The 27,199-nt window shown below is 51.0% G+C and overlaps 1 protein-coding gene across 6 annotated transcripts in view; it reads left to right on the top strand.

The window, feature by feature from the left end:
- The first annotated feature begins 458 nt into the window (after window positions 1–458).
- The window catches only part of PTPRF (protein tyrosine phosphatase receptor type F), a 103,306-nt gene continuing 76,565 nt past the window's right edge, over window positions 459–27,199 (top strand). For 2 of the 6 annotated variants that reach the window (XM_060206052.1, XM_060206051.1), the window contains exons 1-3: window positions 459–695; window positions 10,110–10,189; window positions 17,712–17,847. In XM_060206052.1, coding sequence (XP_060062035.1) covers window positions 17,757–17,847 — 91 coding nt within the window. In that variant the 5' untranslated portion in view covers window positions 459–695; window positions 10,110–10,189; window positions 17,712–17,756. The remainder of the gene's footprint in view (window positions 696–10,109; window positions 10,190–17,711; window positions 17,848–27,199) is intronic. The other 4 variants (XM_060206054.1, XM_060206053.1, XM_060206056.1 and 1 more) reach the window with 3 other exon arrangements.

Raw genomic sequence — 27,199 nt, 5'->3', positions numbered from 1 at the left:
AGATTTAGAGATTTGGGCTCAAAAGAGTTCAGGATGAAGGTGAGGGTGGGTCTAGGTTTATTATCAGGTTCAGATGCATATAAGGAGGAAATGGGGTCCTGGGGGCATACTGACTAGAGTCACCAACAGGGTCTCTGGATTTCGTGTGGGAGTTTGAGTGTGCCCGTGCTCATTGTTGGGGTTCTGGTTCAATCTCGGGGTTCCAGGCGGTTGAGTTGTGGCCTCGCTGGGCCTACGCGGCTCCGCGGCTGGAAGAGAGAGAAGAGAGAGAAGAGAGAGAAGGAGAGGAGAGAGAGAGAGAAAGAGAGAGGGAGAGGGAGAGGGAGAGGGAGAGGGAGAGGGAGAGAGGGAGAGAGAGAAAGAGAAAAAGGGAGAGAGGGAGAGAGCGAGCGAGAGTGCACGAGGGGAGGGGCGGCGGCGGGCACGCGCACGGCAGGGGCAGGGGCGCGGGCGCGGGCGGGGGCGCGCGGCTGGAGCTGGCGCGGGAGCGGTGGCGGCGGCGGCGGCGGCAGAGGCAGAGGCGGCGGCTCTGGCTCCGGCTCTGGCTCCGGCTCCGGCTTGGGCTCGGGCTCCAGTTCGGGCGGCGGTGGCGGGAGTGGGACCCGGTGGCGGCGGCGGCAGAAAAGGAGAAGGAGCAGCGGCCCCAGCCGCTTGGGGGAGGGGGGACATGCGGACCCACGGCCCCTGGAGAGGCGGTGAGTGACCCCCGGGCCCCCGCACCGGCCCCTTCCGCAGCGTCTCTTTCCTGGCCCCCCCACCTCCCCCCACCCCCACCCCCCGCCCCGTTACGCTCCGCCGCTCTCTCCCTCATCTACAGAGCCGAGCCGGGGGCGGTCCCGGGGGGCTGGGGGTGCCACTTAGGCCGGGCCGCGCCCCCACCTGCCGCGCCCGCAGGCTCGGCTGAGCGCCCCCAGCCCGAGCCCGGCGGCTCCTCCCCGCGCTTTCCCCGCGGCAGACGTCCGCCCCCCCCCCCCACACGCCGCCCCTTCTTTCCTGCAGCACCTGAGCTGCAGTTCGCCCCCCACCCCCCGTACAAAGTTTCCTTTTGCATTTTGTGCTCCTGCTTCTCGGTCCCGCCTCGCCTTCCCCCACCTACTGCGCGGACGCGCTCCGGGGGTGGCCCCCGGCCCCCCTCAGCCCCGGGCGGGTCCAGGCCGCGCCCCCGCCCCCGCCGCACCGGCGCCCCCTCCCCGCCGGCGGGGGATCCGCAGCCGATGCGCCCCAGTCTCTCCCGCGGCCCCGGCGCACGTGCGGCCCCGGGGTGCGCCGGGCGCGAGTTTGGGGCCCCTGGATCCCGCACTCATACCCCCACCCCGGCCTCCCTCGCCGACCGGGCCGTGGCCGAGGCGAGCGGAGCCCACCCCCACCCCGGCGCCGAGACCCCAGGGCGCTCGAGTGGCCTGTCCCATGAGGACGTGTCCACTCGGACCCGCTCCGGAAAGTTCACTCAGTCGCCACCCTGCATCCCGCCCAGTCCCGTCCCGTTCGGGTGTGCCCGGGTCCTAATCCCTGTGCCCACATTTTTGCCTCAGACTCTTCCCCGGCTCCGTCTCTGTGCCCTTCAGTGTCTCTTGTCTCTCTGACTCCTGTTGTCACTGCCTCCCAGCCTCGCCTCCCAGGGTCTCTCCGGCTGTCCGTGTCTCCCTCCCCGGGGGTCTCTCTTCTTCCTATCCAGGTCTCTGTGCTCTCCAAGGGTCTCTGTGTACCTTCTCCCTGGGTTTTTGTGTTCTTTTTCCGGGTCTCTGTTCCTTCCCGGGTCTCTGCGTTTATTCCCTCTCTGGTTCTCTTGTGTTCTTTCTCCCCGGGTCTCTGCTTTTTTCTTGAGTCTCTCCTCCGGTGTCTCTTATCTCCCCCCAGGGCTTTCTGTGCCCCTCTCCCATTTCCGTGTCTCCCTCTCCAGTTCTCTCTGTCGTGTCTCACTGTTCTCTTAGTGGCTCTGTCTCCCACTGCCCAGAGTCTCTGCCCCTCCCCCCCAACCTCTAGGCTCCCCTCCCCATTTCTCTGGAATGCTGCCCCTCTGGTTCTTCCACCTCAGAGTGGGGGAGGGGCCAGCCTTTCCATTTCAAAAACATCCCCCCCATCCCTTTGCAGGGCCCCTGAGTCTGTGCAGGTTGGGCGGTGGGGAGCACTACATGTCTGAGCTGGGGGACGCAGCCTGAGGGATTCTCTGGATTCCCCTGCGCTGGGGGGGTGGGGGGGACGGGCAGGGCCTGGGTGGCTGTTAGCCTGAGTGTTGGTGATGAAGGCTTCGCTTTGGTCACTGAACAGACAGGGGCAGGGATCCAGAGTAACCTGGTGCTGGATTTGGCTGGAGAACCTGAGGAAGTATTTTGAGTGAATCCTGGAAGAGGACCTGGGGTTCCAGGGAAATACTCGCTGATGAGGAATTCCTCTGAGAAAGGAGATCTGCTATGGGATCCTTTTGGCAGTATTAGGAATCTGGTGGGATTCAGAGGAGGCTTCTGACAGGAAATCTCGAGAAATTCTGTGCTTGGCTTCTTATTACCTCTTGTTTTAGGGAGCAAGAAAATTCTTGTTTTTCTCTGATTAGATGAATGAGCCCAGGGCTTCCCAAAGGAACAGGTGTAATTCCCCAAGCACAGCCCCCCACTTCCTCAGCCCCAGGCACAGGCCACACACAAACATAACATCCCCACTTTCATTCCCACATTCAGCTCCCTTCCATCCACCAGCCTTCTTGCCCTTACACTTGCACACTTGGGCCTGTGACTGACTAGAGCACAGAAAGCTGCTGTTTGCACAATCATGCACCATGTGTGCTTATGTGTATTGTCAGTGCCGCCCACAAGCACATCTTGAACAGGGGTATGGGTACCCTCATGTTCTTGTGCATTGTTCTCACCCACAGGCTTTCTTGCTGTTTTCTTTGCTCAGTTCCTCCTTGATTGTGTGAGTAGTTTCTGTAGTTTTGTGCTCTTCACACTGCTTTTTCTTGTCCTTCTTTCCTTTAACAGAAATTGCTTTAATACAACCCCTTTCTTCCTGTCTCCTCTACCCCATCAGCTCTAGTCCTCCCCTCTGTCCAGCCTTGCTCTGCCTGTTTGAGTGGGTGTGGTATCCAAGGCTGGGTTTGGGTGCTGGAGTAAGAGTGGCTGCAGTCAGAGTAGACTGGCTGATAGTTTTTTGAAAAGTTTATCAGTACACAACAAAGGCCTGGCACTTTGTACTCCCTGCACACTCTTTCCTATCAGTTGTAATCTTGGAAGTTCAGTATTGAGGGTCCTCATGTAAGGGAGGGAGAATTCAAACACTTAGACTGTTCTTCTTCTAACTGTGTAAAGACCTTGAAGGCCCTTTGTCCCTGAGTCTCAGTTTCACCCCCCTGTAAAATGGGGCAGCTATTCCAGCCTCAGCTAGACCCATGGCTGCTGTGTGAGTCCCCGGGGAACTTGGTGATCCTTGCCAGCAGTGAGGGTCATTGACAGTTCGACCAGTGCTGCTGTGTGTTTGGACCACCTCTACAGCCAGGGTTCTGCCCTTGAGAAGCTTGTGGTCTCTGGGGGGACAGATTGCATCATGGGAATGCAGAGCAATTCTAAACCTTATTGATCCCTGACTGTGTGCCAGACACTGGGCTAGGCTCCCTCAGCCAGGCTGTCTTGTTTCCTGTGGCAGCATCAGCTGGAGGTGGGCAGCCCACCCCATTGGAGTTGCAGGGGTTGACTATAGCACCAGGCCATTGAAAGCAAACTGTGAGTTCAAGTTGAGGTCAGACCATCAGGGGATTCCATTCAAACACAGGCCAGGGGAGGGTTCAGAGCTCAAACTGATGGAGAGGGGGCTACCTACATTGGGTCTTGAGGGATGAGCAGGAGTTTGTCATTTGAAGAAACAGCAGTCCAGGCAGGAGAGAAACATGGCATGAGACTGACTTAGTGTGTTGTGATTTGTGGGGTGTTCAGAGAGACAGCAGATCACAGGGGGCCTTGGAATAGCCTACGATGGATTACTCTTGAGGATACAGAAAAGGTTTCAAGTATGGCGTGGATGGGTGTGGGGAGCAGTGTGGAGTGTGCACTGAACTGATAGATTTATGTTTCGGGGATAGGGAAAGGAGGCTTGATGCTCTGTGAAGAGTTAGGACAAAGATGCAGTTCAGACAGATGTGAAGTGATGGTGGCTTGGATAGAGTAGTGGCTCTGGGGTCATCTTAGAAGACACATTTGTCAGTCCCTGGTAACTTGTTGGTTGCAGGCTTGAGGGAGGTAATGGGGGTGGAGTCTAGCTTCTTGGGAGGTCTGTGGGTGGGTCCTTTAAGCAAGACCCTACAAGCTTGGCTGAGCTAACGGCTTTAGGAGGAGAGACAGATGGGAGGGACAGCGATGAACTTTTATGGTGGTGCTCTGATTCCCTTTGAGGTCTTTGGTGCCTTGGAGGGTCAGTGGAGATGGGGACACTGAGGGAGTGGGGTGGGTGTGAGGATCTGGAGTCTGGGGGGAAAAGGTGAGCTAAGGAAAGTGGGTGGAGACTTCTGTGGGAGAGTGTGCAGTCTTCTCATGGAGGGAAGAGAACTTCAGTGGTCAAGCTTTCAGACCTGGGTTTGTCGCTTCTGCAGTTTGGCTTGGCTTATTAACAGGGTAATATTAAGCAAGTTGCTTAATATCTCTGAATCAGTTTCCTTGTTGGTCAAATGCGTACAATAAGATTCCTTGCCTCATGGGGTTGTTGCAAGGATTAAAGTTAATATTGGAAACTGCTTACAACAGGGCCCACAATCTTCATGAGTAGTTATTATAATCATTCCTTGGTAGAGCATGTGCCATACCATGTGTGAGGACCCAGGTTCAAGCCCTGGCACCATTGTGGAAGCACCATGGACACCACCAGGAACTGGAGTGGTGCTGTCTATCTGTCCTTCTCACTTTTTCTTTTCTGTTTCTCTTTCTTTAATGTTTTATTTACTCTATTTTATTTTTTAAAAATTATTTATTTATTCCCTTTTGTTGCCCTTGTTTTATTGTTATAGTTGTTGTTATTGATGTTGTTGGATAGGACAGAGAGAAATGGAGAGAGGAGGGGAAGACAGGAGGAGAGAAAGATAGACGCCTGCAGACCTGCTTCACTGCCTGTGAAGTGACTCCCCTGCAGGTGGGGAGCGGGGGGCTTGAACCGGGATCCTTAACACCAGTCCTTGCGCTTTGCACCACTTGCACTTAACCCGCTGTGCTACCACCCGACTCCCTTTTTTTTTTTTTTTTTTTAATGAGAGAGATATAGAAAGACCAGGGAATTACCAGCTCTGGTTTACAGTGGTACTAGGGATTGAACCTGGGACCTTGAGCCTTTTTTGCATAACCATTATTCTGTCTCTTTAGCCCTCCTTTCCTTTTTTAGAAAAGAAAGCCTGAGAGCAGCAGAGTCATACATGCACAAGTCCTGGTACCACAAAATAGCATGTGAATGTGTAAATGTATGTACATATACATATAGATAATCATCAACAGGGGTTGTGCCCATCAGAATCATGGGGTTTATAGAAGCAGCTTTAAGAACCACATGGGAGATGCTTGCTGTGGGACTAGAGAAAGTTCTAGTGCTGTGGCATCTCTCCATCTGTCTGAATGAGGAAAGAAAGCAGCGGAGAAGAGCAGTGAAACTGCACGTGTGCATAATGCCTAGCTTCCATGAAAATAAATAAATAAATAAATAAATAAAGATTACCGGGCGGGCTGGGTAGTGGCACACCTGGTTGAGTACACATGTTACAATGCACAAGAACCCAGGTTTGAGTCCCTGTCCCACCTGCAGGGGGAAAGCTTTGCAAGTGGTGAAGCAGTGCTGCAGGTGTCTCGCCATTTCTCTGTCTCCCCCTCCCTTCTCGATTTTTTTTTTTTTTTTGCCTCCAGGATTATTGCTGGGGATTGGTATCTGTTCTACTGTGAATCCACTGCTCCTGGAGGCCCCCCTTTTTCCCTGTTGTTGCTGCTGTTGTTGCTGTTGTTATTGTTGGATAGGACAGAGAAATTGAGAGGAGAGGGGAGAGAAAGATAGACACCTGCAGACCTGCTTCAGCACTTGTGAAGCGACCCCCCCTGCAGGTATGGAGCCGGGGACTTGAACCACGATCCTTGCTCTGGTCCTTGCACTTCATACTATGTGTATTTAACCCAGTGTGCTACCGCCTGACCCCCTCTTCTTTCGATTCCTGTCTCTCTATCTCTAAAAAAAAAAAAGTAATCCAACAAGGGCAACAAAAGGGAATAAATAAATAAAATAAATATAAAAAAATAAGTAATCGGTTCCATTGCTCCCAGCGAACATTTTTATTTAGGTAGAGGTTGAGCGACAGAAAGGGACAGAGGGACCACAGCACTGCTTTGCCACTTGTGAAGCTTCCCCTTTGCAGTGTGTTCCCATGTGATGACTGGGGGCTCAAACCCACATCCTCACACAGAGTAAAGCAAACTATTTCCTGACCCCAAGAGACTTGCATCGTTACGATCGGGGTACCTACTCATTTAAAAGTAGCTGTTTTTTAATTTCTTTGTTTACTGGTTTTTGTTTATTTGTTTAAGTAGTATTTAGTTATGAAAGAGGAGCAGAACATCACTCTGGCACATTCGATATCAGAGCTTCAACTCTGGACCTCATGTTTGAAAGTCCAGTGATTTACTCAGTGTGTCACTACCACCTGGGCCACTTGTATATCTTTTTTTTTTTTTTTTTTAGATTTATTCTGTTTGTTTCTTGTAAGAGACTTCATGTGACAGAGAGAAGCCAGAGCCCCTCCCTCTCATATGCCTTGACTGGGAGTCTCAGATAGGCAAGTCCTGCACTCTGCCAGCCTGAGCCATTTGCCGCACAGGAGCTGTTTTGTACTGCAGTTAGCCCATAGCCCTTATTCTCGTCAGTGGGACTGTATGTGTTGTTCAGGTGTATTTGACCTTTAGGGGAGCTGGTATGGGAGGAGTTGCTCTGACAGTGAGATCCCACCCATGTTGGGAGGAGGTAGAAGGGTGCTCTGAGAAAGGACAGCTTGGGTGTCTTCAGTTCCCCAACTCCCCCACTCCACCTGACCCTCTACCCCTGTGGCCCAGCTACACCCAATCTCCACATGGCCCTCGCCTCCAAATCTTGAGATCAGGGGTCCTGGCTCCTTAGTAGCAGTTGAGTCACTGTTTCTGGATATTAGGAGGTCTCGAAACTTTACATCAGGCTCAACCTGACACTGTTGACTGGCTATGGAAGAAGGGCAAACGCTAGAAGAAGAAGATTATTTCTGCGGTGGCCATAGGGGAGCGAGCCGCCTCTGTGTCTGTGCTCTTCTGGATTTTGACTGGCTCTTGGCTAGGACAGGTTCCATGCCTGGAATTTGACGGAGATAGCTGCTAGGGGTCGACTCTGGGTTGGTGCCAAGGCCTTTTTTTAAAAAAATATTTATTCCCTTTTTTTGCCCTTGTTTTTTATTGTTGTTGTTATTGATGTTGTCGTTGTTAGGACAGAGAAAAATGGAGAGGGGGGAAGATAGAAGGGGAGAGAAAGATAGATACCTGCAGACCTGTTTCTCTGCCTGTAAAGTGACTCCCCTGCAGGAGGGGAGCCAGGGGCTCGAACCAGGATCCTTAACGCCAGTCCTTGCACTTTGCACCATGTGCACTTAACCCGCTGAGCTACCGCCCAACTCCCAAAATTTTCTTTATTTTTCCTTTTTACCAGAGCACTGTTCAGCTCTGGTTTATGGTGGTGCGGGGGACTAAACCTGGGACCTTAGAGCCTCAGGCATGAGAGTCTCTTTGCATAACCATTATGCTGTCTACCCCTGCCCATGCCAAGGCCTTCTTGCCCAGTCTGAACTACAGCTGCCAGTGTCACCCCTTCTAAGGCCTTCCAAGAAATCAGTGATTCCTAGGATCAATGATTCCTAGTCCCAACCCTTTCTGGGTGGCTCCCTGGTTGGTCTGCCAGGGGCTGGGGGTGGGGAGGTGTTGGGGCTATGAAAGATGAGGCTGGTAAAGGCTTGATACACACAAGGCCTGGAGAAAGACTGAGACCCATCTCCATTGCCACTCTGGCTTGATCCTGAAGGCACTACAGAAATCAGGCAGTCTGATTTCTCTGGGCCCTTTTTTAGGTTGAGACTACAGTAGTTCTAGAGGCTCTGATTGCCTGGAGGTTGTTCTTGTTCTAGTGGAATGCTGGGCTAGTGGTTCTAGGTGCTGTTCTAGAACCCTGCCCTGGTGTTGTTCAGTGCACTTTAGAGGCTTTGCAAGGACAGGGTTCTGTGCCTGTTTTATCTGTTATCAGACCTGCCTCCATACCATGGGCACATGCTTCTTTCCAGTGGTGGCTGCTGTTCAGTTTAGGTCCAGTTCCCAGGTCATGGCCCAGTGCCCCCATTGTGGCCTGGGGCACTGTGGTAGTGCCAGCTAACTCGGGGGACCTTCTCCAAACTTAGCCAGGGCCTGGGGTCCCTGAGCGATGCCAACAGTCTCACATCTGGCACTGGGGAGGCTGCAGCAGGTGTCCTCAGACAAACGGGCCTTTGAGTCTGGGACACGGAAGCTGGTTAGTCAGGTCAGACCTGCCTGACAGCCCTGGAGCTGGGAGCAGTGGCCACAGGGAACCTTGTGCAGAAACTCAGTGGATTGGGGAGGGTAGCCTGCAGCCACCCTGAGGCCCAGGGTTGCTGGTTCTGCAGGGCCTGGAAGTTGGTGGAGGCCAGAGAAGGTGTGACCTGAGCTCCAGGTCAGTGAGAATGACACTGGCTAGGGAGGTCCAGTTAGCCTGTTAGTGAGGACGTCCCCTACATTGGTCAGTCTCAAGTGAGGATGCTTCTTTCTTTGGGTAGACTCCCTGACCCCAGTTTCTGTGTGTCTGTTTTGGGAGGAACCACAGTGGCAGAGATATGGGTCAGGTATTAGGGGGTAGGGAGGCTGCCTGAGGCTGAGATGAAACCTGCTGTGAGCTGCCCACTGACATGAGGTGGGCCCCAGTGGAGGTGAGGTGGTGGTGAGATAGGTGGGCATGTCCAGCCCCTGTTCTCATTTAGGACACTGCCCACGCCAGTGTGGGCTTGGGAAAGGTTTTAGAAGGAAAGAGCCGGGCCCTGTTGCTGTGTGTGTGTGCCAGCGGAGGAGGCATCCAGGGGCACGCCTTCATTTAAAAAAAAATTACAGAGAAGCAGAAAGTCAAAAATAAATACTGCTTCTGAGGCTTCTTTGAAGGCTGCATGCATGCTGGTGGGTTCCTCCAGGCCAGGCTGTGTGCTCCAAACTCATTCATGCAGTCATCCACTCATTCACCAGGTCCTGGCTGAGCACTTGCGTGTAGCCCCCTGAGTGTTGGCTGGCTCTGCTGAGCTGGGCACACCCCATCCTTGTGCTGGCCACCTAGCAATCATGTAAATAGCCAGGTCATCACATTGCAGTCACTACTTCAAGGAAAGGTCCAGACCTGAAGGCAGGACATCATGGAAGGCTTCCTTGAGAAAGTACCATTGGCTGTGAGATCCAAAGGGTCATTGTCCAGAAGAATGTGGGAAGTGCATTCCTGTCAGGAACTGCTTGGCCAGACAGAGCTGACTGGTGAAGAAATGGGGCATGTTTGAAGCTCAGAAGAGCACCTTCCTTTGGTTGGCTGAGCAAAGCTAGAGTTCTGGGCAGCTGGGGTAGCAGAGGTGGACATGGCTCTGAGGGGGCGTCTGCTGAGGCCATGGACTTGGTCTGTGTTGTTCAGGCCAGGTGTTTGCAAGAAAGTCTGATACATAGTAGGTGCTCAGGAGCATAGAATGAATTGAGTGAAGCTTTGTGGTGTGGGGCTACACACATACGCTGTGCCATTGCTTCTGGGATGATATTTTCATCTTTTGATTTTAAATAGAGACAGACATGGAGAAAAAGAGCAAGGGAGGGACCACAACACTGTTCTAGTGCTGTAGTGTCCCATGTGGTGTCAGGGCCCATTCCCAGGAGAGGAGACATTTTTGAGGATTTTTGCAAATCCTCTTACATGAACTGTTAGTAACCTGCTTTTTTTTTTTTTTTCCTGCATAAACAGCAAAATGTGACTGTCTTTCCATGTTAATACATACAAATCAGTTAGCCGTGACAAAACTCTTGATGTTTCTTCCTCCTTTCCTCTCTTTTCAGGAAGGAGTGGAGGCCCCAGTGCCCTGCCCTCAGAGCTGGTGGTCCAGCAGGAGTGACTGGTGTGAGCACGCAAACACCTGGTGAGTCTGCCCTGAGGTGCCGAAGGCCAGGAATGCAGGGGTATCCTGCAGGCCAGGGTGTATAGTTAGAATGTGAGGCCCTGGAAGGACTGTCACTGGGAAAAATATGCATATATCCAGGGAGCATATGGTTGAGAGGCAGATAGATGATGGAGGCCTGGATTTGGAAGGTGGTGATGGAGGCAGAAGGAAGGATGTGAGTGCTATTTAGGGAGCAGTTAGGACCTGCTGAGGGACTGAATGTGGGGCATGAGGGAGGGGTGGTGTCAAGGATGGGGCCTGAGTTTCTGGCCAGAATGCATGATGGAGGTAGGTGGGGAATGACATACAGCTAGCTCATCAGGTGCTGTAGGTGTGAAATAGGCTTCCGGGTAATGTCTTGGAATTCATACCAGGATCTGTCTGCTCTTCTAATATGTTCCTGTAGAAAAGACTGTTGCTGCCTTCAGTTATAGGTTGTGGTAGAAAGAGCCAGCTACCCACAGGATCCAGGGCACATCCCACCTCTAGATTTTGAGGTCCACTTATCCTTTTCTCTCTTCTAAACTTTCTTTTTTTTTAAATTTTATTTATTTATTTTTCCCTTTTGTTGCCCTTGTTGCTTTTCATTGTTGTTGTAGTTATTATTGTTGTTGTTATTGATGTCATCATTGTTGGATAGAACAGAGAGAAATGGAGCGAGGAGGGGGAGAGAAAGAGAGACACCTGCAGACCTGCTTCGCCGCCTGTGAAGCGACTCCCCTGTAGGTGGGGAGCTGGGGGCTCGAACCGGGATCCTTACACCAGTCCTTGCACTTTGCGCCACTTGCGCTTAACCCGCTGTGCTACCACCCAACTCCCTCTTCCAAACTTTCTAAAGACTATGACTCTTTCCTAAGGGTAGTCAAAGATTCTGAAACAGAGAAAGCAACTTCCACACATCCTCCTCATTCATGACACATTATCCATGTGTTTATTTCAGTACATAGCAGTAAAGGGCTTTTGAGGGCCATGATCAGATTTGCAATTTTGTAAGCTAAAAGGGGGCTTGGGTTTGTGTGAGGGATGGGCTATAAGAATGACCAAAGATAGGGAGGCCTCTGAAGAGAAGGGCAGAGATGTATATGGTGGTTGGGGTAGAGGTATGGCAGATTCAGACCCACGGGATGGGTGAAGGGAAGGGAGAGTTTGAGAACTCACTGGCTTGGTGTCCATGATGATGGCACTGTTGGGGACATGGATGAAGAGTAGTATTGGGGAGGGTGAGTTCTGGTCAGCTACTAAAGGACAGATGACATGACCATCTTGTTCATCACCCTGTGTCTTGACTCAGGGCCCACTGAGACTTCTGCACTGAGTGAAGGAGACTAGAAGAGATGGGTCTGTCGTAGGTAGAAGAAGGAGCTGAGCACAGTTTGGGTGTCTGCTAGGGACCAGCCCTGTGCTTAGTGAGACTGGCATTGGTTTTGTGTGAAGGGTGTAGTAGGAAGGGCTGTGTTAATGGGGTAGAAAAGTCAGGTGGGGGAGGGTAGATGTGAAGACACTACGTTCACCTACCCACCCTCATATGGGTCTGGAAGCTCAGCAGCATTGGAAAAGGTGTCCATATGTGGCATCCTCTGTCTTCTGGGGAAGCCACTTGCTGGTGGCTTATCTGAAGGGGGAGGGTCTGGGTGTACTATGCTGGAGGAGAAGGGGGAAATTCTTTGTGCTTCTGAGCCACAGACACAGTTAATACAATAGTTAAGCCAAGCTGCAGACTCAAGCACGGGGCTACAGGTCCTCATAGGGTGAGACTGGGTTCTGGGGCCAAACCCTGAAGGATCTTGCTGTCAACATCAGGGTTTTTCATCCTAAGTGCTATTGACCTGTTAGACACGATAATACTGTGTTGTTGGGGGGCACCCTGTTATAGAAGGATATCCAGGAGCATTCTTTGTTTTTTCCCATTAGGTGCTAGGAGCACCCCTCTAACCTCCTGTTTTGACAATCAAAAATGTCTCCAGATATTGTCTAATATCCCACAGGGACAAAATTCTCTTAGACTGAGAGCTACTGCTTGCAACCACTCTTGCTGCCCTCACTCTGCTATATAAATCTGCAAAAGGGAGAGGGTCTACCAGGGAAGGTATCCAGTGCTAGGCCACTTGAGCTGAGTTCTGAGGGGTGATTAGGTTACAGGGCACAGCAGAGCCCTCTTCCCAAGAGGGAAAACAGCAAGTGCAGACAGAGGCCTGGAGGCAGCCACATTGGTGGCATCAATCCCAGGAAGTGTCTGATCCCCCAGGAAGTGACTACAGGGTGAGGGTCTGGGGGATGAAGCACAGGCAGGTGCCTTTGCTGGATTTTGGTCTTTACCTGGAGGGAAACCTCTGCTATGTCTTGTGCCTGGATACTTTGGGATCTTCTTTCTGATCTCCCCCTCTACTGCCAGGGGAGACCAAGGAGCTGAGAGGTCTGAGGAGCGGGGACTGGGGGCTCACACGGGACTATTGGTAGGAGGGCTGTTCTTGCTGTGCTCACAGACTGACTGCCAGCCGCTTCCTTCCCTTGGGGCTGGGGTCGTGGTTGAGACTGATTTATTCCCGTCATAATCCGGTAGTTGGTTTGGTGAGAGTTGGAAACATGTTGGTTTTCCCTTCCCAAGTGTAACAAGGCCTGTTTCCGCTGTGCGGCCACTGCTGCTGCAGTGCCACGCGGTGAACTGTCCAGGACATGACAAAAGGGCTTGGTTAGCTGTCTGCCTAGGGAAGATGAACTGCTCTCAGTTCTTCTGGCCTTCGGGCTCTCTTGTCTGGATGCTCTCTGGGGGCCCCACCTTTTGCTGATGTCCATTTGGGGGAGGGAGAGAGCCAGGATCCTGGCCTGGAGAAGAGTGGTAGGGAGGCTGCAAGAAGAGGTCACTAATTAATATTTGTGAATAATAACACGTGCCCAAAGGAAACAAATCACTCTGTGTTTGCATAATCATGAGGATTGGGGGGATGATCCCAGCTGTTCCTCAGCTAGGGAACCCCAGTTGTGTCTGAGGTCACTGGATCTCTAGCCCCCCTCCAGGGCCTACCTCCATCCACTGAGGCTGGCAAGGGTGATGAGGATGGGCCACATGGAGATGAGATGGCCTCTGTGTGACTCGCTTTTCCATGACATTTGTGTTCAAATCCTGTGGCTTGGTGTGTTGCCTGCCCCTTCCTCTTCAGAGCAATGATTCCCAGCGTCTTCGATTTCACAAACCAGTGCAGTTTCCAGAAGTACTTGGGGACCAGACTTGGAGTTGTCAGTTTTTTAATTTTGCCAGGTTAGTGATGTTATTACTATTATTTTTTAAGTAACTGCTATTTGCTGTCACCATCATTCCATACAAGGAAGAGCATCTTAACACCAAGGACAAAAATTGAGACTAAAGGACACTTCTTTTCAAGAAAAGGCAGTTAGCAGCTTTATATTGATCTAGCCATGAAAAAAGGTTATAGTAAAACAATTCTGAACATCGAATATTTGTTGTTGGAAAAGTCACAATGCATTTTTGCATAGGAAAACACAGAAATACTTCCAGAAACCTAATTATCTTCCACAGTGCCGTGCAATGTGGAATTTTTTTTTTTTTCTTAGTTGTGTCATTGTGGCAGGACTGATGGCCTACAATAAGAGTCAGTCAGAGACTGCACTCTAGTGTGCCTGGGCCTCAATTTCAGCTTAGTTGCTGAAAGCCCAGGCTCACCCAGCCGTGCTGGTGCAACAGAGAACAAACTGTTGTATTCTGAAGGTTTCAGCAGCCTTGGCCAAGAGCCACCAAGACCAAGACCAGCATGCCCCCCACCTCCTTGCCCCTGAGTACTCTGGCCTTGGGGCAGGGCCAAGGTTTAGACCAAGGTCAGAAGGGAGTGGGGGGGAGAGGAGGAGTTTCAAGGCTGCTGTGCTCTGACTTTAGGGGAAAGGGTCTAGAACTGGGTGTGGCCTGAATCACCTAACCCTGGGGCAGGCTCTGTATCCAGCAGCTAAGACTAGAAGCAGAAGTGCTCCCTCCAAAAGATGAGGGAGAGGGCTGGGCCAGTTTTGTGGTTGTAGTAGCTGAGTATCTGTGTTTGTGTGTCTTTTGTCGCTTTGCTCCAGGTCATTGTGTCCCTGTGGGGACTAGTAGGAGAAACATTCAGCAGAGTTAGTGCCTTTCTTTTCAGTTTCTTTCTTTAAAATTTTTATTTATTTTATTAATTTATTTTTTAAATATATATTTATTATCAGATAGAGACAGAGAGAAATTGAGAGAGGGGGAATAGGGAAAGAGACAGAGAGCCACCTGCAGCCCTTCTTTTCCATTTGTGAAGCTTTCTCCCTGCAGGTGGGGACCAAGGTTTTGAACCTAAGACCCTGCACACTGCATTGTGTACACTTAACCAGGTGTGCCACCACCTGGTCCCTTTATTAATTTTATATATTTAATTTTTTAAAATATTTTATTTATTCCCTTTTGTTGCCCTTGTTGTTTTATTGTTGTAGTTATTATTGTTGTTGTCGTTGTTGGATAGGACAGAGAGAAATGGAGAGAGGAGGGGAAGACAGAGAGGAGGAGAGAAAGATAGACACCTGCAGACCTGCTTCACTATTTGTGAAGCGACTCCCCTGCAGGTGGGGAGCCGGGGTTCGAACTGGGATCCTTATGCCGGTCCTTGTGCTTTGCGCTGCGCTTAACCTGCTGCGCTACAGCCCGACTCCCATATTTAAATTTTTTAACTTGGTCTGACAGAGTGAGAAAATAAGAGAGAAAGCAAGAGGGAGGGAGGGGGAGAGAGAGAGAGAAAGACTTCTGCAGTCCTACTTCACTGCTCATAAAGCTTTTCCCCTGCAGGTGGGGACCCCAGGGCTTGACCCCAGGTCCTTGCACATTGTAACATGTGCACTCAATTGGTGGTACCAACTCCTGGGCCCCTCTTTTCAATTCATATACCTTTGCCTTTCCTACTGTCTACATCTGAACGATGTGTCCTGAGCATCCCAGATTTGGGTAGCCTGAAGTCCCTCCACAAGTTCATCTTTGTCTCACTGTGGGTATAATTACCAGAGGCTCAGGTTCTCTGAGCTCCATTCTCATCCAAGATCATAGCATATGAAGTCTGTCTGGAGGGATGCCCCCATGGTGACTGTATTGGGCACTCTCACTCTTACCCTGTAATATCAGTGCCAGGGACTCATAGCCCCATGATATCTATAACAGTGAAATGCGCCTCTTTGATAATGTATTGGGGAGTTCTGCCCATATAATGCCTATCAGGCACCCCAGTGATGCCTAGACCCTCTCTTACTCTCATTTGACGTCTGGACCAGACAGCAACACCTCCATGAAGTCTGCACCTGGGAGTTTACACTGCTATTATTACAGTACCAGGGCAGCTATGGGGGATTAAGTCTCTGATAACTGTACTTGGGAGTTACATCCTATGATGATTGTGCTGTGCAGTCAATCCCTGTTGTGCCTGTACTCTGTTGCTTCAGAGTTATGCCCCTTCTGTGATGTATGCCTGAAGGTTATGTATCAAAAGTGTCTTCACTGGGGTTTGGAAGAGGGTGAGGTGGAACCTTTATCTGCAGAGTGCCTGCACCTAATACTTAATTCTAGAAATTGTGTTGTTGTACCCTGTGGTGCCAGGAATGGGTCCTTCTGCCCTGGTCCTTTGGTTCAGCATACTGCTAAGCAATAAATGATCACTATACTTGAGACTGTAGGATGGGGCTGTGTCAGAAGACCAGACCACCACGACAGCCTCGCCAGGCAATTCCCACTGACGTCTTCTAGGAAGTAGGATTCTATTATTGACTACACTATGTACCAGAGCACAGTGATGGTCTAGCCTGACTAGGCTGTAGTGACAGGTGACTTCCATCCCCAGTGGCCACACGGGGCTGAAGGCCTGTGATCCTTGAGTGGAACCCAGGTGTGGTATAGATGGGGCTCTTCCCTCCACCCCTTTAACTTTCTTGGTTTGGTTACTCTGCTTCTGTGTCAGGCTTGCAGCAAGATCCTGGGACAAGGGACTTCCTATTCTTCTCCATCCTTTTCTCCCTTTGTGTTTAACATCTGCTCCACTTCATAGCCCTGACTGTACCTTTGCACCCCTACCATACTCTGATCTCAGACCTTTGACTGTCCCGGTGGAGACTAGGGTTCAAGTTCGGGGGAGGGGACTGTCTAGGGTTGGGTGTGGCCAGCATCACCTGACCCCGGGGGGCCTATCCTGTCACAGTCACCTGCCCTGTTAGCTTACACATTCTAGCTTACACATTGTCTTGCCATCATGGGTTAGCTTGCACCAGGATCTGATCTCAGCTCTCCTCCCAGGCCATGAGTATCATTCAGGGACCCCAAGGTGAGTTCACATTACTCATCCCCTGTTCCTTGTCATGATTTCAGAGCATTGATGTCAGGAGGTGGTGGGCTGGCGTAGATCTCCTAAAGCCCTCTGGGTGGGTTACAAGGGAGAGGCTTCCTTAGGAGCTTGCTTTCAGACTGGGCAGTAATAGCCTAAGTGGTATGACTATGCTAGGGCCTCACATGGGTTCCTGGTAGAGTGGGAAGTCACTGAGGAGCCCTGTGAACAGAGATATTGTTCCAAATGTGATCTTCCCAAGCTCAGGCTTCTATCAGTCCCACCCCTCCCTATCCATGATCTGCTCTAGGCTGTGGGGTAGGCACATTGGAGATGCAGAGTTGAGTCTTTTTTTTTTTTTTTTTTTTTTGAGATTTTTATTTATTAATGAGAAAGATAGGAGGAGAGAGAAAGAACCAGACATCATTCTGGTGCATGTGCTGCTGGGGATTGAACTCAGGACTTCATGCTTGAGAGTCCAAAGCTTTATCACTACGCTACCTCCCAGACCATGCAGAGTTAAGTCTTAAGATCTACCACCCTCATTCCTAGGTTCTCCCTGTGGTTTCCCTGTAGAGTGGGCAGGAGCCACTGGAATAGGGTAGGACTAGGGTGGCCAGACCAGCCAACTTAGCTTGTCTTGGGCATGTTCTAGCGAGCCCAGGAGGGCTGTGGCTTTGGCTTTCAGTCTATGACAACCTGGACTCTGTCACTAGCAAGCCTGTGCTTTGGGGTCTGACCCCTGGCCTATGTGGGTCTGTTAACTTCTCCCTGCTATGGCCTTTGGTTTCCACTAGTATTTCTCTGTGTCTCTCTAACCCTGTTTCCCTGCTCCTATCCCTTGATAGAAGAAAGTTGGGCATTCAGGGATTGGAGATGGAACCTTCTATATATCTTCTGGTCTCAGCAGCCCCTCTGCTTAGGCTTAGAGTAAGATTTGGAAGCCTTTTGTACTCTCTTACACACATACTGTAGTGAGACTCCTGGTACTCAGTGAGGAGCCTGGAGAGGATCAGATGGTCGGGGTGGTCAATGCACAGTCTAAGGGGAGGTTGCATAGAACTAACTTCTGGATGGCCAGGGAGGAAGAGAGGTGTCTGAGTGGTAAGTGGGAGTCTGGAAGTGGCTTAAGTGGGTAATGGTGGCTATCAGCTAACAGGCTCTGCTCTTCTCCTTCACAGGTGGAATCTCCTGGGCTGTGAGTAGCTGTGGTGCTGGAGCCCTGGATGACCCCTGGGCCAACCCAAGGGAGGACAATGGTGCCCCTTGTGCCTGTGTTCCTGATGCTTGGTTTGGTGGCAGGCGCTCATGGCGACAGTAAGTCTGACCCTTCCAGGTTCTGGATCTCTTAGATTGGCAGGCCAGTGTGCCTTCAGCAAAGTGTTGTTGCTTGGATGAGAACCAGGACTAGCTACATAGGAGAGACAGGATAACAAGAGAACTCTTCTAGACCTACTTCCTAGAAAGACTGCCCTGGTTCAGAGTGTCCTACTCCAAGGTGAACCCCAGTTCTGTGCATCCTCAGTCACCTATGGGATGGCTGCGTGTTCCTTAAGGCCCTGCAAGGTGGAGTTCCACTGAGTGTGTTCTTGTGGGGTTGGGATGGAGGGTGAGACATGTCAGATTCATAGGACAGCATGCTTAAGTATGGGCTGTGTCCATCAGTGCTGATCTCTGCATACAGCGGTGTGAGCAGATTGGGGCAGGATGGGGGCAGCGTACAGAACTGTGTCTGGGCCTGTGAACGGGATGCCAGACCAGCTGCATCCATGTTTGGAGACATTGAACCCATCCATCCCCTTTCCCCAGGGATTTTCTAGGCAGCCCTGGGGCTCCAGTGCCCCGCAGTATGTGTTGGGGGGAGGTGGGATTATGTCCTGGCCAGATTCAACTCCAGAACTTTGGTCCCTCTCCTGCCGCCCTTCCCCCTGCCTGCCACTAGGAGACTGGCCGGCAGCCCTCCCTGTCACTATGGTTACCACTGCTTGCTTACTGGCAGAAGGCGGAGCACTGTGCAAATCTAGCCAATCTGTACACAGAGGAGGAGGGACAAGGCCAGAGCCAAGGTCCCCAGGGGGAGAGGCCATTCCCAGCCTGTCTGGAGCCCAGAAGTGGCCTAGGGCCAACCTATCGGTCAGCCTGAGGGGTCAGCAGGGCACAGGGTTTCTCCTACTCCCTTCTTTAAGTCTCTGAGCACGGATCTCTCCTCACCCCACCCAGGCCCTTTCTCTTAATGGCTCATTAATTATTCAGAAGCAGATCATGAAGGGGGCAGTAGACTGGAGCACCCAGACCTCCATCCTCCCAGGCTGGACCCTGGTGAGGTTGGGGGGGAAAGGGGCAGGGGAGGACATTCTTGCCAAGGTGCACAGTTAGAGGTGATGGAATTAGAGCGGTTGGAGTGGGTGATCTCCAGGTTTGGCTGGGGTTGCTGGGAGAGAGCACTTGAGCCTGTAGGGACAGTTTGGGGAGAAGTCACTGGGTGTGACTGACTTTGGCAGGGAGATGAAGCCTTGTCAAGAGTCAGGTGTGGTCAGCAGCCCTTGGACACTAAAGTGCACCTTGTTCCTTTCTCCTGCCCACTTTCAGGGTCCTTAGGCAGGAGCTTGGGGTTGGTGGGAGGGACCACCCCACTGGGCTTTCAGAGGCAGCATGACCCAGGAGAATAACTGCCTGCCCCTTCCTGCTTCAGACCCAGCATGTCCTAACCTGCACCCCTTAATGCTCTTACCCCCCAAACCTGCTTGTCTTCCTGTATTCTTCCTGGAGAACGGCTTTACCACCCACCCAGCCACCCAGGTCAGAAGCCTGGGCCTCCTCCCAGCCTCTTCCTCCTCCTCCTTCTCCTCCTCCCAAACCCCACGTCTCATCCATCACCAAGTTCTGTCGTTTCTCCTTTCTAAATATCTTTGGAATGCATCCACTTCTCCCTCCCTTCATCCAAGCCAGCCTCAGCTCTTATTGGACTTTTACATGCAACTGCCTCCTGATAGCTTCCCTGCCTCCAGATTCTTTCCTCAGAATTCATTCTTCTCAAGTTAAGAGTTATCCTGCCAAATGAAAGCCTGATCGTGTTACCCCCTTGGTTGAAAGCCCCCCACCCCCAGTGCCTTCAGGATCAAGCCAGAGTGGTGAGGTGGGTCTCAGTCTTTCTCCAGGCCCTGTATGTATGAAGCCTTTATCAGCCTCATCTTTCATGGCCCCAACACCTCCCCACCCCCAGCCCCTGCCATGCTGACATCTCTCAGTGACTCTGGTCCTTCTGTTTTCCTCTTCTCTGTGTTCACTTCTGACTCCCTTGGAAACTTTGCTTGCTCCAGGAGCCTGGGTCATGTGCTGCTTTCCTCTCTGGTTTCCCTATGGCATGATTGTGACCATCTGCTGCAGGTCTGTCTGTCCCAGAAGACTTGAGTCCTGGGAGTCAGATTGTTGTCTAATCTCAGGGCCTAGAGTGTGGTAGCTGAGTGAATGTGAAGGGAAGTTAGGCCTGGATTCCCAGTAGGCGTGCTGAGCTGGCCTGAGCTGAGAGGAGCAATTTTTAGAGCAGGGTCCCAGTGTCTGCATAGTCTGGTCCCTTAAGGTGGGAGCCCAGAGGCCAGGGTCTTAAAGATAGGAGCCACCTGGAGAAGTGAAACCTGGTAAGAGAGCCTAGGACCAGAGTTTGTGGTTATCTGACCCCAAGAGGCAAGCTGTGCCTTCCAGACATACCTTGTATTACATACATTTTCACATCTGTCCTCCCACCATCGCCAGGCTTGGGCTGGATTGGTGAGCCTTCAAGTTAGGGGCAGGCAGGCAGGCAGGCATGGGACAGAGCTGCTGTAAAAGGTAGGGCAGGTGCCCCGGAGAATTGACGACCAGAGCAGCGGAGCGTGGAGCGCACAAATGTGTTTCTATAGGCCTCTTAACGAGACAAATGAATGGGGGCCCTGGCCTTTGAGTGAAGGGGGTAGAGAAGCAGCTGCCAAGAGTTAGCACAGAGGCCCCAGCATCAATGCCCAGTCAATGCCGAATCAGATTGGATGGCGAGCTGGTCTGGCAGCACCTTCCAACCCCAACCCTGGGGCTTTCTGGCTTCTCTAGGGGGAGGGAGGCTTATAGGGCTAGAGGTGGTCCTGAGCTGAGGAAGAAATTTGTGCTGATCCAGCACATTTGCTACCAGTGTGTGTGTGTGTGTGTGTGTGTGTGTGTGTGTGTGTGTGTCACAGAGTGTGAATAAGGGGTGCACTGGCTCAGAGGCAGTGACCTAAGAATCTCAGGGAGGGGTTAGGAGACTTCCTGAAAGAGAAGAGCCTGAAGGGTGAGAGGGTGTTTTCTAATGAGGGGACAAGAGGGTGCATAACAAGATGCCGTGTGTGGAAGATGGAGAAGCTTGCCTGGGCTTCTCCGTGGGAGCTCATACAAGCACTACAGCGAGCATCAACCCCACTTGCCCCCATACAGCATGGGGCAGAAGCAGGGACCAGGTGGCCAGGTGTGAGGTCTTAGTTGTGGTCCTGTTACTTGGAATCACCCAAGTTTGTACTAGGATGCTGCGGGGAGGTACGGGCAGATGGAGCTGCTCTAAGATACAGGGAAGAAGGGTCTGAGCAGCTGAGATTTGTTTTTTACATTACTGTCTGCCCCAGCCTGGAACATAGCAGGGTAGCACCTGCTATTCTGTAATGCCCTCCCCCTCATCCTAATAGGTTGGCAGGTAGGCAAAACCGGTTGCCTGACTAGACTCTGCCCTCTGTGGAACGTCCGGTGGCTTGCTTTCTCTCCAGGCCTGTTTTCTTATTGCACAATGTGGTTAATCATACCTACTTGGGAAGGTTAGCTAAGGTCACATGGACAAGGTGCATGGCACCCAGTATGTAGCACCCCCCCCCCCACTGCTGCCCCCACCTCCCCCATTCTGAGGCCTTCACCTGGGAATATTGCTAAGGTTGTGCCAAGAGTGGTCACAGGAGCTGGTATCATGATAGCAACACTCCAGTGGAGTTGGGATGCTTCCTCCCCTGTCTCTCTGTTCCTGTCTGCTCTGCTTCGTGTGCTATTTGTGTACATGTGTGTGTGCACACTCCCCAGGGAAGGCACACAATAGCAGTCTCTTCATAGAGTGGCCTTGAAGATAGCCCATGTTCTCTGTCTCCAGAATTGGACTTAGGAGATGTACCCCACCCTAGGCCAGTCCACCTGTTCTGTCTTGCACAGGCTCAGTGGCCTGAGCTGCCTGACAGTGACAGTGTCCTGGTCCATGCTCCTGGTCTGATCTCCTGGCTTTGCCCACCTGCGTGAGACCTGCCCCCCCACTGTGGCATGTGATCAGGGCTGGGATGAAAACCCAAGGGCAGCATATCAGAGCAGGCTCCCACAGGCTTGGGGGGAGGTGGGGCACATGAGAGGGCCAGGGCACCCACAAAGACAAGGAGGTGCCTGTGGGGCTGGCCTGTCAGAGCAGGCCTGGGAGAGTCCACTGGGATCCTGGCTGTGTTCCAGCATAGTGCTTGGCTCCTGGTAGCCAGGCGCTCGTTCTTTCTCTTGAAAGTCTGGAGAGGGGAATAAGAGCAAGAGTGGAAAGATAGACTTCATCACAGAGTTATGGGGTCTGTGACTGGGGGAGTCTGGTTAGTAGACAAAAGGTCCTAGCTGCTGTCTGAACGCTGGGGTGGGTTGAAGGGGCAGTTGTCTCCCTCGCTATGTGAGGTGCCCTCGGGTGGGTGTGGGGGGTTGAAGAGAGGTGGGGAATGAAGCTGGATTGAGAGGAGGAGAGTGGGAAGGAAAAACACACAGCCCCACCCCCACCCCGGCTGCACCAGGCTGGAGCCACACTGCCAGTCTTGCCCCCGTGAGTCAGATGGGTGGTCTGGGTAGGACACTAGCTCCTCTCCAGCCTCTAAGGGGTGGGGGTTAGAGAGGGCCCTCTGTTCCTTTGTGCTCCCATGCTGTCAGCACAGTTCAATCTCCTTGCAGTGCTCAGTACTTTCACCTTCTCACAGGTGACCCAGACCTGGCTCTCCTCCCCAGGCTTCTGATTCTTTGTTTGGTGCCGAGGCCCCGCCCCACTCCACCCTCTGGGGTACCGCCCGCCATTCCAGCCATTCAAGTTCAGCTGGTTCCATCCTCTGGTTTCTGTTGCAGAGGCAGGTTGAGGCAGGAGCTGGAGGAGGGCTTCTATGTGGGGCTCCCTGACAAAGGAAGGGGCTTCTCCAGCTTGTGGGAAGTCTCATCCTCAGCATTCCTCTACCCGTGTCAGGACCTGGGTCTGGCACTGGAGCAGGCCAGAAAGCAAGGCGGACCAGACCCAGTTTCTGCCCTGCCCAGGGTTATTGTTCTTGATGGGGAAACAATTATGAATCGGATACTCCCCCCAGTGTGGAAAAAGCTAATAACTTCACACATACACAGAGCAAACTGAGTAACATAGTGAGAGGCAGAGGAGCTTAATACCTGAAACTAGTGAGTGGAAGTAGGAATGGTGGCAAGACCCAGAAAGATTTACAAAGAAAATGGTGTTTAGATTGAGATCAGAAAGGTGAATGGGAGATAGTGGATATAGAGGCTATCTAAGAACTGCTGGATTGAAGGAACAGTTTATGCAAAGGCCCTGAGGCTGTAGTAGGCATCATTTATCTAAAGGATGTTAAAGGGTTGGAGGGAAATAGTGGGGTCAGCCCTGCACAGATTCTGTCTGCTCTGATAGGTATATAAGGGACAGGCCTTGCTTACCTTTGCAGACTGGGAAAGGCCAGAACCTGCTTCTGACAGCCGGGAAAAGAGTGAGGCTAATGAGGCTTCCAGAACCTTTGCCTTGTCTGTCACCATGCTACTTTGCAAAACGCCCCCCCCCCCCCCCCATTTGTGTAGGGCAGGAAGCCAGGCAGGCCTGGTATCTGGTTTGCCCAGGATTGTTCTTAGTGGAGAGACAGTTATGAATCAGATGTTCCCCCCAATGTGGAAAAAAGGTAATAACATCACATATAGACATACACATAGAACAAACAGTGTCAAGCAGAGGAAGTTACCAGAGAGCTTCATGCCAGGAACTGAGTGTGTGGGGCCAGGGGTGGCAACAGGGAAACCAGAGGAGGCCTGGGTTCTGCTTTAGCTGCTCCCCACTCCCCTGAGCTAACTGCTTTCCCACCCCCCAACCCAATACTCTTGAGGGCATCAGGAGATAAGTGTTTTGAGTTTTCCTCCTTCAGTGATACTCTTAGGGTCTGTAGGATGAGAGGAGCATTTGGAATGCAGGATCAAATCCTGATTGCACCTTACCCTCACTATATGACCTGTCTGTCATTTAACCACCTAAGCTTTCCTCTCCTCTCCTCTCCTCTCCTCTCCTCTCCTCTCCTCTCCTCTCCTCTCCTCTCCTCTCCTCTCCTCTCCTCACCTCACCTCACCTCACCTCACCTCACCTCACCTCACCTCACCTCACCTCACCTCACCTCTCTTCTTTCCTTCCTTCCTTTTTTTTCCCCTAGAGCACTGCTCAGCTCTGGTTTATGGTGGTGTGGGGGGATTGTACCTGGGACTTTGGAGCCTCAGGCATGATTTTCTTTGTATAACCATTATACTGTCTACTCCTGCCTATTTTCTCTCTTTGAATTTAAAAAAAAAAATATTTATTCCCTTTTGTTGCCCTTGTTGTTTTATTGTTGTAGTTATTATTGTTGTCGTCATTATTGGATAGGACAGAGAGAAATAGAGGAGGGGAAGATGGGGGGGGGAGAGAAAGATAGACACCTGCAGACCTGTTTCACTGCTTGTGAAGCAGGTGGGGAGCCTTTGCGCCACCTGCACTTAACCCATTGCACTACCGCCCGACTCCCTTGGAATTGTTTTTTTTTTCATTTTTTTAAAATGAAGAAAAAAAATATTCCCTTTTGTTGCCTTTGTTGTTTTATTGTTGTTGTTGTCATTGTTGTTAGATTGGACAGAAAGAAATGGAGAGGAGGGGAAGCCGGGGGAGGGGGGGAGAGAAAGATAGACACCTGCAGACCTGTTTCACTGCCTGTGAAGCGACTCCCCTGCAGGTGGGGAGCCGGGATCCTTAACGCTCGTCCTTGCACTTTGCACCACATGCGCTTAACCCGCTGTGCTACTGCCTGACTCCCGTTTTTTCTTTTTCTTTTTTTTTTAATTTATTTTTTGAGAGAGATGCAGATAGAGACCTAGAAATACCAGAGCACTGCTCAGCTCTGGCTCATGGTGGTGCAAGGGATTGAACCTGGAACTTTGGAGCCTCAAGCATGAGAGTCTCTTGCATAACCATTATGCTATCTACTCCCACCCTTCTCTCTCTTTTAATTTTTTTGTATTATTTATTTTCCCTTTTGTTGCCCTTGTTTTATTGTTGTTGTAGTTATTATTGTTGTTGTTGATGTCATCGTTGTTGGATAGGACAGAGAGAAATGGAGAGAGGAGGGGGAGAGAAAGAGAGAGACACTTGCAGACCTGCTTCACCGCTTGTGAAACAACTCCCCTGCAGGTGGGGAGCCAAGGCTCAAACAGGGAACCTTACACTGGTCCTTGCGCTTAGCACCACGTTCGCTCAACCTGCTGCACTACTGTCTGACCCCCCCTTTTTTTATTGGAATTATTTTTTCATTTTTTTAAATTTATTTTAATTTTTTAAGAGAGATGCAGATAGAGACATATAGAGAAATACTAGAGCACTGCTCAACTCTGGTTCATGGTAGTGGTGGGGGGTCAGGGGAGTTGAACCTGGAAGTTTGGAGCCTCAGGCATGAGAATCTGTTTTGTATAACTATTATGCTATCTCCTCCATGCACCCCCACCTCCTTTCTTTTTATTAATGATAAAATATAGAACTTTATTTGATCATGTTAAGTGAGATAAGCCAGAAAGAGTATGAATATTGGTTGATCACATTTATAGTTGGAATTTTATCTTTTTTTACTTCCATTTCTAAAATGGAGATGTATATAATATTGCTCACCTTAAATAGCACTTCTATTCTACACAGTTTCTGGGTCAGTAGCACTATTATTATTATTTTATTTTTCACTTATTTATTTACTTATTAATGAGAAACATAGGAGAAAGAGCCAGACATCACTCTGGTACATGTGTTGCTGGGGATTGAACTCAGGACCTCATGCTTGACAGTCCGATGCTTTATCCACTGTGCCACCTCCCAGACCACTATTATTATTATTTTTAAGACTTATTGGGCCAGCAAGATAGCTCACCTGGAAAGGTGTCTGGTCTGCCATGCACACAACTCAGGTGTAATCCCAGCCTCCACCACATCGGGGGAAGCTTCCATGCTATGTTGTCTTTTCCCTCTCTCTCCATCTTATCTTTTCTGTCTTTCTCTTTCTATCTGAAAAAGTTGGTCTAGAACTATGAAGCCCTAGTGGCAGGGAAAAATATTTATTAATATATGGGGGGGGGAGAAAATATCACCCTGGCATTTATGATGCCAGGAATCAAATTCAGGACCTCATGCATGCCATCCTAAACTTCTGCCCACCACACTGCCTCTCTAGCTGCCGCTAGCACCATTTTACAGATAAGAAAATGGAGTCTCCCCACTTGCAGGGTAGTCGCTTTACAAGTGGTGTAGCGGGTCTGCAGGTGTCTTAGCTTTCTCTCCCCCTCTGTGTCTTCCCCTCCTCTCTCCATTTCTCTCTGTCCTATTCAACAATGACAACATCAACAACAATAACTACAGCAATAAAATTAAAAAAAAAAGAGAGAGAAAAGCAAATGGAGTCTGAGTGACTTATTTAACACTCATTGGCCCTAGGGGTGTTCGGGAAAGTTACTTTCCCTTGGCTCCTCACAAGCTTCTCTCTCCTCCCCTACTCTCTGTACCTGTAGTTATCTGTCTTGGTGCCCCCTGGACCTTGTTCTCAGGGACTCTGCCCCATCTACTGCCCCTTTTCTTTCCACTGGATCAGTACCTTCTCCCCCTCTTCTGATTCCTCCCTGTCAGTATTTAAACATCTCTTTCCCATCTTAGAAGACAAACCTTCCCTCTCATCATCCCCTCCAGTGCCATCTTTATCTTCTCTGTCACAGCCAGCCTCTTCTCAATAGTTGGTTGTCCTCTCCTCTCCACTCTTTCAGCTCCCACTCACTCCTTGACCTCACTTTGGCCTCCTCCACAGCCACACTGACCTTGCCCCTGACATTGCTCCCAAATACCACCTGAACAGTTTTGTGGGCAGGGGTAGATAGCATAATGGCTATGCCCGAGACTCCAAAGTCCCAGGTTCAATCCCTCCCCCCACCACCACCACCATAAGCCAGAGTTGAGCAGTGCTCTGGCAAAAAAAAATATAAAAAAATAAAATAACAATAAGAAGTTTTGTGCCTCTGTGGGGATTAGACAGCCTTGAATTCAAGTCTCAGATGTATCACTTCCTGGCACTGTGACCTTGGGCCAGTGACTCGATGTCTCTGAGCCTGTGCACTGGGGACAGTCATTTTAAGGGACCAAGTGAGATAACACTCCCCCTTCCCCAGTGCAGAGTGGGTGTTGAGAGAGCTGTGTCATCTTTACATGTACATGTTTTTGTGCTGGGGACTGGGCCTGCCCTGGGCTCATCAGCTTCGACAGGTGGTCTGAAAGGTCATTTCTCACGGTGCTAGCCTTCCCAGAGCTGTGCATTGGCCTGATTAATAGGAAATGGATCCACTGTCGGGATTAACGAGG

Source organism: Erinaceus europaeus, chromosome 13 (genome assembly GCF_950295315.1).
Source record: "Erinaceus europaeus chromosome 13, mEriEur2.1, whole genome shotgun sequence".
Taxonomy (NCBI): Eukaryota; Metazoa; Chordata; class Mammalia; order Eulipotyphla; family Erinaceidae; genus Erinaceus; species Erinaceus europaeus.
Note: the sequence above shows the minus strand (reverse complement) of the source record. Positions and strands in the feature narration are given on the sequence as shown.